The sequence below is a fragment of the Clupea harengus genome, chromosome 16 (assembly GCF_900700415.2).
Source record: "Clupea harengus chromosome 16, Ch_v2.0.2, whole genome shotgun sequence".
In the NCBI taxonomy this organism is placed as follows: domain Eukaryota; kingdom Metazoa; phylum Chordata; class Actinopteri; order Clupeiformes; family Clupeidae; genus Clupea; species Clupea harengus.
In genome coordinates, this window is record NC_045167.1 from 2220562 (window position 1) to 2233185 (window position 12624).

Sequence of the window (12624 nt, forward strand, 5' to 3'; positions counted from 1 at the left end):
CACACACACGCACACTCATGCACACACTCACACTCATGCAGACTTACGCACACACTCACACACTCATGCAGACTTATACACACACACGCACACTCATGCACACACTCACACTCATGCAGACTTACACACACACACACACACTCATGCAGACTTATACACACACACGCACACTCATGCACACACTCACACTCATGCAGACTTACACACACACACACACACACTCATGCAGACTTATACACACACACACTCTCATGCAGAGTTATACACACACACACACACACACACCACACACACACACACACACACACACACACACACACACACACACACACACACCCCACACACACACCACACCACACCACACACACACTCATGCAGACTTATACACACACACACACACAGACAGTGCACATGGGTGGGTGGCATCACACACACAAGCAGAATTCCACGCATGCCCTCTCTCACCTGCCTCCATGCTCTCTCAGGCTTGTGCTCATGGGTCAGCGTCTCCTTGGTGAATCTGTGCCTTCAGGTTTTTAGTGTTGGGACTACACACAAGGGGAGGGAGGGAGATGCACTGCGCAGGCGAGCAGACTGCCTGCAAACATGTTTCAGTAACCATCTTCATCCTTTGGTTCATTATGTGCATGTTTCTGATGCTTCGTATCTCCTAGTAGTTGCACGTTTCTGAGGCGCGCTATCTCCTAGTAGTTGCACGTTTCTGAGGTGCGCTATCTCTCTCAGTAGCTGGATGTTTCTGAGGTACACTATCTCTCTCAGTAGTTGAATGTTTCTGAGGCTCGCTATCTCTCTCAGTAGTTGAATGTTTCTGAGGTACGCTATCTCTCTCAGTAGCTGGATGTTTCTGAGGTGCAGTATCTCTCCCAGCAGTTGGATGTTTCTGAGGCTCGCTATCTCTCCCAGTAGTTGGATGTTTCTGAGGCTCGCTATCTCTCCCAGCAGTTGAATATTTCTGAGGTGCGCTATCTCTCTCAGTAGCTGGATGTTTCTGAGGTGCGCTATCTCTCCCAGCAGTTGAACGTTTCTGAGGTGCAGTATCTCTCCCAGCAGTTGGACGTTTCTGAGGTGCGCTATGTCTACCAGTAGTTGAACGTTTCTGAGGTGCAGTATCTCTCCCAGCAGTTGGACGTTTCTGAGGTGCGCTATGTCTACCAGTAGTTGAACGTTTCTGAGGTGCGCTATCTCTCCCAGCAGTTGAACGTTTCTGAGGTGCAGTATCTCTCCCAGCAGTTGGACGTTTCTGAGGTGCGCTATGTCTACCAGTAGTTGAACGTTTCTGAGGTGCAGTATCTCTCCCAGCAGTTGCACTGAACTGAAAATCTGCAGTTCTGTGGGGTTATTACCAACATCGTACGTGTTAACATTAGCATGATCTCTAATTAAAAACAGAGTCAGCATGGCACTCATTAGCAGCCTGCGACTGGAAAGTGTTATTGCAAAGCTCCGGTGTTTGAGTCACACCTTCTCTCTCCACTCATTACTGAGGACTAGAACACGGCTCCTCAGAATGTGGCAGAAAGTTCCATTGAATAGAATGGATCATTCCAACGTTCAGAGGTCCGATATTTCTTGACAATGACTGCTGAAAATGAATAATGACCGCTGATAACGGGTTTTGTGCTTCTGATTCACATCTTTCATATCCGAAATTCATTCTAACTTGAAGTCAGCAAGTAATATGTTGCTACGCAACTCCTGAAACTTTAAAGTTCTATTTGCTTGAAAAGCAATTTTTTTCTCAGCGGAAGCCATGAAACTGCAACAAAATCATTAAAAAAAAATTGATTTTGGAGGAATATATTTTCTCACTTTATCAAGTAACAGCATAGAAAGCAGGATAATGTATAGTCCACAGGTCATTCTTGAAAAGTAAATCCCTTCAGGACGATAGAAGTCCTGTTCATTCTGTTGGGATTTATTTTTCACGAATGACCAGCGGCTATACATTATCCCTTATATATTATTAGACTCTGATTGCATTTTTCATATGTTGGCTTGTTGTGCACAAAGGGAGATTCCACTGCTTGCCTGTTATTTTTATATCTGTAGTTGACAGAGATTGGATTGTATGCGTGTGTGTGTGTGTGTGTGTGTGTGGTTGTGTGTCTGTGTGTGTGTGTGTGTGTGTGTGTGTGTGTGTGTGTGTGTGTGTGTGTGTGTGTGGGGTTGTGTGTCTGTGTGTCTGTTTCTCTGTTGGTCAACCTGCAATGTTATGATCTTTCACTCTCTCAGATGTAATTGCAACCCCAATTTACAAGATTTCACTTCCTGTCATAATTTAGTTTTTGTTGTTCATTCACCTCAAACATGTGGACACACACACACACACACACACACACACACACACACACACACACACACAAATACTATTTAATTTTCATCTATTCTCTCAGCAGGGGCTTTGATCAAATGTGACTTACTACCAAGGCAATAGAGATTACAGATGTGGGATTGCTGACAGACTTTACAATGTCAGCACTTATCACACTGGGTCATGGCCAAAAATCTAAATACACAAACACACAGGCAGACGTGTTTTTTTTTTTTTTTCTCACATTCGGACATTTATTTAAATGAGATTTCTTATGCCAGGGATTCAGGTTCATGAAAGAATCATGTTTAATAATGTTTTGTTAAAGTGGAGAGCTTTTGTTTTATTTTGTTTTTGTTTGACATTTTGGTTTAGATGTAGATTAATATTAATAAGTATGTGTTGCCTGTGTGTTTACATTGTTATTCCTATATATAAAAATATTAATATCACCATGAGGCATATATTTTAATTGAGCATAAAACTCTTCTGCTCTGACTAGAAGGTCTACTGACGTTAAGTGTCAGTTTGAGCAGCTCCAGAAAGGTTTCCACTTATTTAGCTTCTACAGGTGTCTTAATTGCCCTGTTGGGATTCTTTATACAGCCCATTTTCTTTTACTGATTTATTGAAAAAGAAGGACTTTTTCAGACTTTATTATCCTCATGCTGATAAGTGCATACTCATTTCTGAGTAAGTTTGATGCATATTGATCGGTTTTGTTAAGTCAGGCGTGGATTGCTGCATTTCGGGCACATTTGCGTTAATCCATCTTTCAAAAGAAGTGAAGAATAATGTAAGAGTAACAAAGAGTGGAGTCGCCCTGAGGACGTGGCTCACAGGGAAGATTAGCCAGAGTCCATGCTTCTTCCATTCATTCTGCGTCCACACTAGAAAACAGCAGCTGTCTGCTCCTAATGTTTTAGTCCTGCTCCACCTCAGGTGCCTTAAACAGCTGAACTAAAAGGATTTCCTGTCTTTGTGAATAACTTAGAGCCAACAGATTCTTAATTTGTTGTTGGAACAAGAGAGAGAGGCGGAGGAGGGAGGCCTTGTGCTGGGGCTTTTTTCTCGGGGCTAATGCACTCCCTCCTAGTCACTCGAATGCAGCCAGTGGATTCTGTTTGTTTTTCAACTTGAAAAAAGGCATAATGAGACTTGTTTACCCAGAAGCACTGAAAGGAGGCTTTATTTGAAATGAGTCACTTGTGTGTGTTTATGTGTTTATAGAGCAAGGGCCAGACCACACACACGTACTCAAGGTAAACTTTTTCATTTTGACTCTGCCATAGCCATGTGTCACAGTAGCATCTCTGTTGTCACTGGTTGCCAAAAAAGATCACAGCGCAGCAGACGGCAGCGCAACCTGGGTAACCTCCGCTCACTTCAACAAACCTCATCCACTGTAACCTCTTTCTCTGTTGGCCTGTGGAACTGTCAGTCTGCAGTCAAGAAAGCTGATTTCATCTCAGGTTATGCCAACCACCTCTCCCTAGGGCTCTTAGCTCTCACGGAGACATGGATCACACCTGAAGACAATGCTACCCCGGCAGCACTCTCCACCAACTATGCCTTCTCCCATACTCCCCGGCCATCTGGTCGTGGAGGTGGGACGGGGCTGCTGATTTCAGACAACTGGAAATTCACTCCACTGCTGCCCTCAAACAGGTATGCCTCCTTTGAATATCATGCAATTATGGTAACTGCTCCTGTTAAAACTTATGTGATTGTTATCTACCGTCCACCAGGACAGCAGGGTGATTTCGTCCATGAGCTGGACACCCTGCTGTCATCCATCCCTGAGCAGGAGTGTCCAACACTCATCCTTGGCGACATGAACATCCACCTAGACAATCCCAACTCAGCTGACTTTCGAACCCTGGTTCACTCGTTCGACCTACAACAGGTCCCCACTCCTCCAACTCACAAAGCAGGAAAAGAGCTTGACCTCATCCTTGCTCGGAACTGCACCACGGACAACCTAACGGTAACCCCTCTGCATTGCTCGGACCACTTCTTCATTCGCTTCGATGTTCGGCTCATTGAGCAACCCTCTGTCCCCCCTCCGATGGTCTCGTTCCGGCGCAACCTCCGCAACCTCTCTCCCACCCACTTTTCCTCTCTGGTTTCTTCTGCTCTTCCACCTTTATCCACTTTCTCCTCACTAGGTGTCAATGATGCCACCGAAGCTCTCTGCTCCACTCTGAGCTCATGCTTGGACAGCTTGTGTCCACTTTCCACCAGACCTGCTCGATCTACCCAGTCTCATTCGTGGCTGAGTGATACCCTCCGAACGCAGCGCTCCAATCTCAGAGCGGCTGAGAGAAAGTGGCACAAATCTGCCGCGCTGGACGATCTTGCAAGCTACCAGACACTGCTGGCCTCCTTCTCATCCAGCATCACTGCTGCTAAGAAGACTTTTTTCAATGACAAAATCAACGGTGCAACTGACGCTCGGAAACTATTCTCCACCTTCAAAACTCTGCTCTACCCTCCTCCTCCCCCCCCAGCTACTAACCTCACTGCTGATAACTTTGCTTCCTTTTTCACAGAGAAAGTGGCAGCCATCGGGCAACAGTTCGACCAACTGTCCCCCTCCCCTAAGGGCGCAACCGTCAATAGCTCATCTTTTCCTTCTTTCATCCCTCTCAGCGAGAGTGAGGTCTCCAAAATCCTAACAGGTAGCCGTCCAACTACATGCCCGCTGGACCCCATCCCATCCAACATCCTTCAAGCCATATCGCCTGCCGTCTTACCGGCAATAACACAGGTGATTAATGCTTCATTTAATTCTGGAACATTTCCTTCTCTTTTCAAAGTGGCTCGGGTAACGCCGCTGCTCAAGAAGCCGTCTCTCGATCCCACTCAGGTGGAAAACTATCGACCGGTCTCACTTCTCACGCTCCTATCTAAAACCATTGAGAGGGCAGCTTCCAAACAGGTCACCGAGTTCCTGTCAAAGAACAATCTCCTCGATCCGAACCAGTCTGGCTTCAAAAGCGGTCACTCCACCGAAACAGCCCTGTTGTCTGTAATGGAGGCCTTAAAAACAGCTAGAGCAGCAGCTCAATCCTCGGCTCTCGTCCTGCTTGACTTATCAGCTGCGTTTGATACAGTCAACCACCGCATCCTTCTGTCCATACTGTCAAGTATGGGCATTTCTGGCAATGCGCACTCCTGGTTTGAATCCTACCTCACTGGGCGCTCGTTCAACGTGTCATGGCAAGGTCATCTGTCTGTACCTCACCGCCTCACCACTGGGGTGCCCCAAGGCTCGGTGATGGGACCACTTCTCTTTGCCATTTACACCACCTCGTTGGGCCCTATCATCCGCTCGCATGGTTTTTCCTACCACTGTTATGCCGATGATACTCAACTGTTTCTGTCTTTCCCTCCTGAGGACACCACGGTCTCGACGCGGATTTCGGACTGTCTCGCTGATATATCCACATGGATGAAAAATCACCACCTTCAGCTGAACCTGGCCAAAACGGAACTGATGGTCTTCCCAGCCAAACAGGTCATCCACCACAACATCAAGATCAATACTGACTCTTTATCTCTTGCTCCATCCAAAACAGCAAGAAACCTCGGGGTCATTATTGATGACCAACTGACCTTCACGGCCCACATCGCCTCTGTCTCCAGGTCGTGCCGCTTTGCGCTATACAACATCCGCAAAATCAGGCCGTACCTAACCCAGTATGCCACCCAGCTGCTGGTGCAAACCTTGGTGAGCTCCCGCCTTGACTACTGCAACGCCCTCCTAACGGGCCTGCCGGCTTGCGTGGTGAAACCACTACAGATGATCCAGAACGCGGCGGCGCGTCTGGTGTTCAACCAACCGAAAAGGGCACACGTCACCCCGCTACTCATCGAGCTCCACTGGCTGCCAGTAGCTGCTCGCATTAAGTTCAAGTCACTTATGCTTGCCTACAGAGTGCTTACTGGTTCTGCTCCCACCTACCTAAATGCTCTTGTAAGGGCAAATGTTACACCCAGGACGCTGCGCTCGTCTAGTGAGCGTCGTTTGGCACTGCCGTCCGTGCAAGCACGGCAATCCAGACTATTTTCATTTATAGTTCCACGTTGGTGGAACGAACTGCCTAGTACTACCAGAGCAGGGGCGTCCCTCTCTACCTTCAAGAAGCTTTTGAAGACCCAACTCTTCAGAGTGCACCTCCCCTCCTAACTGGCACCTGACTAGCGCTTAACTTGCACTTCAGCAGTTACATTCCTGCACTTCTTTTTCCTCTTTTCTAGGTTGTTGTTTTTCTAATTCTCATGTAAAGTAGTATTTATTGTTACACCATGCTTTTTTATTGCTCTTAGCTTGACTGTTCTCTCCCTTGTACGTCGCTTTGGACAAAAGCGTCTGCTAAATGACTAAATGTAATGTAAATGTAAATGTAAATGTACTCACACAACAAGAAGAAGATGAAGAAGAGGAGAAGGAAAACGGGCTTTTCTATGTTTATTTAATTTACACATTCTGTGTTTAGTCACCACCACGAGACACAGCGCTTGCTCTCTTTGGAGTAAGGAGTCAGGGGGACATCTCGGTTAAGGGATTGTCAGATCCTATAACATGGCTTCAGTGAAAGAGAATATCAGAAGGGATGCATGGAGATGTGTTCCGTGGGCTTAGTTTACTTTGATTCTGTTCTTAGGAAGAGAAAAATTCAACATCACTCTGTTATTCCTAGATAGAAAACTATGTCTAATCTTTCAGAGAGATCTTCAAAGGTTTTTTTTGTGAAAAGGCTCAATATAATATGCATCACCAAAAGGTGCCAGTTGCTAAGTGCTAAGTGCTAGCTAAGGCGTGCATCTCTCATTCAGACGTCCTGCTCATCACACTGGGCCTCGGTCCTGCAGTGTTACTCTTGTCGTTCACCAATGGCCCTCACTGAGTTATAGTGTTGACTCTATTAAGGGTGGTGCATTGAAAGATGAGCCGGAGTAAACTCCCCTTGATTAATCGAGAGCCCGTCCCATTTATCAGAAAACTTGTAATTTTGTCCAAACTTGGGCGCTGAATAGAGAGCCTCATTTAACGCTTCCAACCTGATTGATTATCCGTCAGCCGAGCCTCCCCTGAATGAGGAGCAGCCCCCCCCCCGTACTTGTGCTTTTAATACAGTGCAGTAATGGAGTGGCTCCGGTGGGCTGGGAGTCTAGTCCATGAAATGGCATACATACAAAGAGAAAAGCAACAGGGAAATAAATAAAGAAATGAAAAGAAGAATTAATATCCTGGAAGTAATTACAGCCACCGCCTATGCCCAGACCCCCTGGTGCTCGGAGCGCACTAATACTGCTCTATCTTACCGGAGCTTTGATAAACAAAGCCGTTTAGAAAAGTCGTTGGGAGATCAATCAGGGCCCCTTCCTTGTTGTGGCCGCACGGGTGCTTGAGACGCAGGGAATCCGTAGGTGTTTTGATCGAGGGAGCTGAGCTGAGCTGAGCTGAGCTGGCGGGTACTTTTGATCGATCCGCACCAACTCCGGGTGCTCAGAGAGGAGGAGACGACGAGAGACGGGGGAGGGAGGGGGTGAGTCTGTTAGTCTTCTGCAGTGTCCAGTCCATCACACACCTCAAAACACCTCGGGTACTCCTCACTCCACAGCTCCCCGCCCTCCCCAAAAACAGAGAGGGGGGGGGGGGGGGGGGAACAGTCTCGTCCCTGGCAGAGCTGTGTGCCAGTGGCCATCATTTAGAGGGTTGTCATTGTAACCCGGGCTGTTTTTCCAGTCGGAGCGTGTCTGCATTAGCACAGCTCGCGCCACCCGTAAAATGATGAAGCCACACGCGCCGGTCGTTATCTGCTCGGAGCACTGCGGGCACGGCCAATCGGAGAGAGGGGGCCCCCTTCATTTCACAATTCAATCACGCCGCACAAGATAAACAAACAAACAAACAAACAAACCTACACAGGCGAGCAAACAGATAAAGCCTCCTGGGGCACAGTTGCTTCAGAGTCATTTGGTGTTGTTGCAGGAACATGCGTGGCAAAGCCATAAGCAAGCAAGCAAGCCTGCCTCCCTGTCTGTGAGAGGACCCCCCCCACTTCATGAGTTCTGTGCCCCGCGGGCTGATGTGGACCCGAGCAGCCCAAGGACACGGTGGCTTTGCTAATGCCTGCTTATTATTTCCTCCTTTGTGTATTTGGATGCTCCGTGGTAATTACGGACAGGGTTGACTTCCTCAGCGCGGCTTGATTAAACTCTGCTCTGGCGTATTAAAGCCCAGCAGCAGCAGCATTAACAACAGCACTAGCAGCAGCAGCAGTGGGAGCCAGGAGGCAGTCGTCTCTCTGAGGAGCTGAGGAGGAGGAGGAGTGGTGTGTGCCTCCACTGCCCTTCTCCTCACTAACAAACAGCCTGTTGGTGGTTGATGGGAGGGTTAGTGCCCAGTCAACCAGCGTTGAACATCGAAATGTCATTGACCTTAAACAGTCACACTTTTACTTGCTTGGTTGGGTTCCGGTCCCCGGCAGTTCTGTTTGTCTCGGTGCGAACACACATTGTGGTATCTTGATTCTTCATCACAGTAGGTGGTCGAGGTGCACCATGTGGATGGACCTGAAGCCTACCATTATACTCATTAGCTTCTTTAGATCTCACTGCTAGGTAGACCATGTGGATAGACCTGAAGCCTACCATTATACCCATTAGCTTCTTTAGACCTCACTGCTAGGTAGACCATGTGGATAGACCTGAAGTCTACCATTATACTCATTAGCCTCTTGAGACCTCATAGCGGCGTCTGCCTTCGGTCTCTTTCTTGTCTGTGTCTTGTGTACATTGAGTTTGACTAATGCATAGCGAGTTGGTTTATTATACCGCATATGTGCGAGCTCATTAGACTTCATTAGCTTTTTCATGGCTAGATGACTCAACTATATAGAGGGACTTGAGGTCATATCATGACATTGGTGGATTAATGAGAGAAGAATATCATGTGCTGTTCAGAAAGGAAAATGATGCTGATTATTAATTTTGGCAGTTACACAGGGTCATTAGGTTTGACAAACACCCTAATTAGGTCTCAGTTTAGATTATCATAATTGTTGTTAGCTGCTTTGATTAAGTGCAGTCCACCAGTTTGGACCAATTGAAAACAATTGGTGACTTAATGGACAAACTAGATTTTAATAATGGTGAAAAAGAGAAATGTTTTTTTTATTATTATTGTGATTATGATTAATCATTCTTTGTTAGGCAAACAAATTCTCTGAAGTTCCCGACAATCCATTTATCTCTGATGTTAAATTGCATGGATGTATGACTGTATTTTGTTGTAGCCATCTTGGAAAAAGGCTGACATCTTGTGAAATGTGATGTTATGATGAAAGGCTTTTAGAGGTCCAGTTTTCATTTTAAACGATCAACAATATGGATGTATTTTTAAAGGAACAGTGACAAGACAATATTCCACAAAACTCACTTCTTTGTTTCAAGACCTTTAAAGCAACATGATGAAGGAATTGACCACTTTTTGGTATGTTTTTATAGGCAACAGGTTTTGGTATTATTAAAATTTAATTTGATGGTATATGGTCATTCCCAAGCCTTTATCCCTGCCAACTGTGCTGATGTTGGTGTTTGCCAGATGTTTGCATGCCTTTGAGATGGCTAGTCGTAGAGTCCTTACTGCTGCTTTACGGTGCATTGGAATAATAAAGAGAGGATGCATAGAATGAAAATAGAAATTGTGATACCTGGACACCCAAGAAATGTTCAGTAGATTGCCTCACGTTGCGTCTTATTAAATAGACTGTTGAAATTGGTGAGAGATGAAGACTTAAGATACACCTAATTGATGAGGGACCCTCTGGGGGAAAAAAAAAAAAAAGAAGAGGATGGAGATCCCTTTTACCGTGATTTATTAGTCTATGTGGTATTGTTGAATGGAGTTGAAATGTTTCGGCTTAAAGCGAACCTCAACTTCTTCTCGGTCTGTGTGCTGTGTCTGTTTCAGGCTGAATTGGATTGTTAGGTGGAGTGTTAACTCTGATTGGCAGACTGTGTGTGTGTGAGTGTGTGTGTGTGTTGCGGAGACTCCGTCGTGTCAGTTTCCCTCCTTTTCTTTGGCTGTGAAAGTGCGCCCTGGCGTCTGATGGAGCGCTAACCAGAAGGGTTCACCTTTTATCAGGGGCTGTGGATTGGGTGAATTAGGCTGGGAGATTGAGGCTGCGGCTCCACACTAAGCCCCTCTAATGCAGTGATTGACTCCCAGGGCTGCTGCTGGGGCTGGCGGCTGGCCCGCGCCGGCGTGAGTAAATTAGAGTCCGCTCTCTATACTTAAGAGCGGGGAGAGAGTGCCGCCGGGGTCGCCGCGATGTGGCACGGCGCGCAGATATACTGATAGATTGACAGCGTGTCTGCTCTGGTCAGAGAGGCCGGATTGGGGGGAGCAACAGCAAGCTGATTTGAAAGTTTAAATGATTTCTCCAAGAGGTGCAGGTCTGCTGTGTCTCTCTGCTCCAGGCAGCGTAGAACAGTCCTCCTGGCTGAGTCTGGCTCGTGTCAGGCAAACACGCCGTTGCTCCTGGCAACAATCTCTCTCTCTCTCTCTCTCTCTCTCTCTCTCTCTCTCTCTCTCTCCCACTATGTTATCGGCTCGGTCACACTCCCTTCTTATGCACCGCTGTTTTTTTCTCACCGCATCCCTCTTTCTCTTTCACAGGGCCTCATGATCCTGCTGCAGAACCTACCCACCATGCACTGGGGCAACGAGGAAGTGAGCGTTCTCTTAGCCGAGGCCTACCGGTTAAAGTTTGCCTTCGCCGACGCGCCCAACCACTACAAGAGATGAGGGGTGGCCACGCCCCTCTGCACAAACACTGATGACTCCGATGGCCCTCCGCCCTCCCCCCTGGCCCCAGCCAATCATGTTTGAGATTAAAGGTGTGGGTTCTGTGCTCTAGATTGACCTTACTCCTCATGCCCCTCCTGTTCCTGTGTTCACACTCCAGCGTTAACCGTCTTAATTACCGGCTCATTTAACATCCGTGATGATGTCAAAATGGAGTCCTATCACAAGCACACTGGCAAAGTGTTTTTTTTTTTCTTTCTTTCTTTTCTTTTTTTTTTCATGCCTTATAAAACCATGTCCTCCTCCACTCTTGAGATTTCCAGGCAACAGGAGATTTACATGCTACGATACATTAATTGCTGTAGTTAAATTTCTCATGCAAGGATCCAGGCAGAGTGACTGACTGACTCGTTAGGAAAAACGAACTGACATGCAGCAGTAGAAAGAGAAGAGAGTGGGAGGGAGTGAACATTGGCCAGCACTGGAGTGCCAAGCCTGACCAGACGAACCCAGACGAACCCACCCTCCCTGATGAAACCTCTGAGGACCCACCAGTCAAAAACTGACACGTTTGCTCCCAGCCACAATGCATTGATTGCTGAACCGCAAAAAAGCTTAGTCTGCTTCCAGCAGAATTGGTTTGAGGCAGTAATCAACCCTTACTAAAAACAAAATGAATAATAAAAATGAATCTTCTACCTGATTGGGATAACTGAATCCACCCTAATCTTCATCTCCTGAATGACAGGAATGACACACTTTTCTTTTAACCTTGGACTACCTCAGGAGCCAGTCTCAATGGACTTGCAGACTTGAAGTGGAATGGAATGTGTATGGATGCAAAGGTTTACAGGATCACGATGATCATACCAGATTCATATTCATTCCACTCACAGGGGACATTTCAGACCATGGAGCAACCTTTGAATTTGCCTTAATCTGGCTGCTTCTTGTGTTTGAATGAGGGAAGTCAGGGGAGACTCCGTTGCAGGATCCGGGTGGGGGGGTGGGGGGGAGTAGACATTCTTGAAATACATTGACGCTTCCATTTTCAGTTCGCCCCGGGGATTTGTTTTTGAAGTCCAGTTTACTAAATAAAGCATACTTGTTGCATGAAGCTTTTGAAGTTGTGGCTGTAGGTGTGAGGGGAATCTCCTGCTCTTGTTAGATCTAATCTCTTCAGTATTCAAACTGTACCCCTCCCTCCCGCCCATCATGTTGCCAGATTCTTAAATTGTGTGCCAGTTCTACAACTAATTCCCAGTTCTCTGTGAATAGAAACTGCACTTGATGAAAGACTATTTTCTTCTGCTTTGTAAAAAAAATCTATATTCTTTGAATCAGCTTTTTAAATCCTTTTTTTATGTCTACTTTTTACATGATCCTATTGAGTTGTGCCTAACATCATCTGGACAGTACCATCACAGATATTTATTTTTCTTTAAAGATAATTTAAAAAAAACCTTTGAAA

The 12624-nt window shown here is 46.4% G+C and overlaps 1 protein-coding gene across 6 annotated transcripts in view; it reads left to right on the forward strand.

The window, feature by feature from the left end:
* tbc1d22a (TBC1 domain family, member 22a) overlaps positions 1-12159 on the forward strand; it is a 110607-nt gene extending 98448 nt beyond the window's left edge. For all 6 annotated transcript variants that reach the window (XM_031583091.2, XM_031583093.2, XM_031583092.2 and 3 more), the window contains one exon: positions 11025-12159. In XM_031583091.2, coding sequence (XP_031438951.1) covers positions 11025-11153 — 129 coding nt within the window. In that variant the 3' untranslated portion in view covers positions 11154-12159. The remainder of the gene's footprint in view (positions 1-11024) is intronic.
* The last annotated feature ends 465 nt before the right edge of the window (positions 12160-12624 follow it).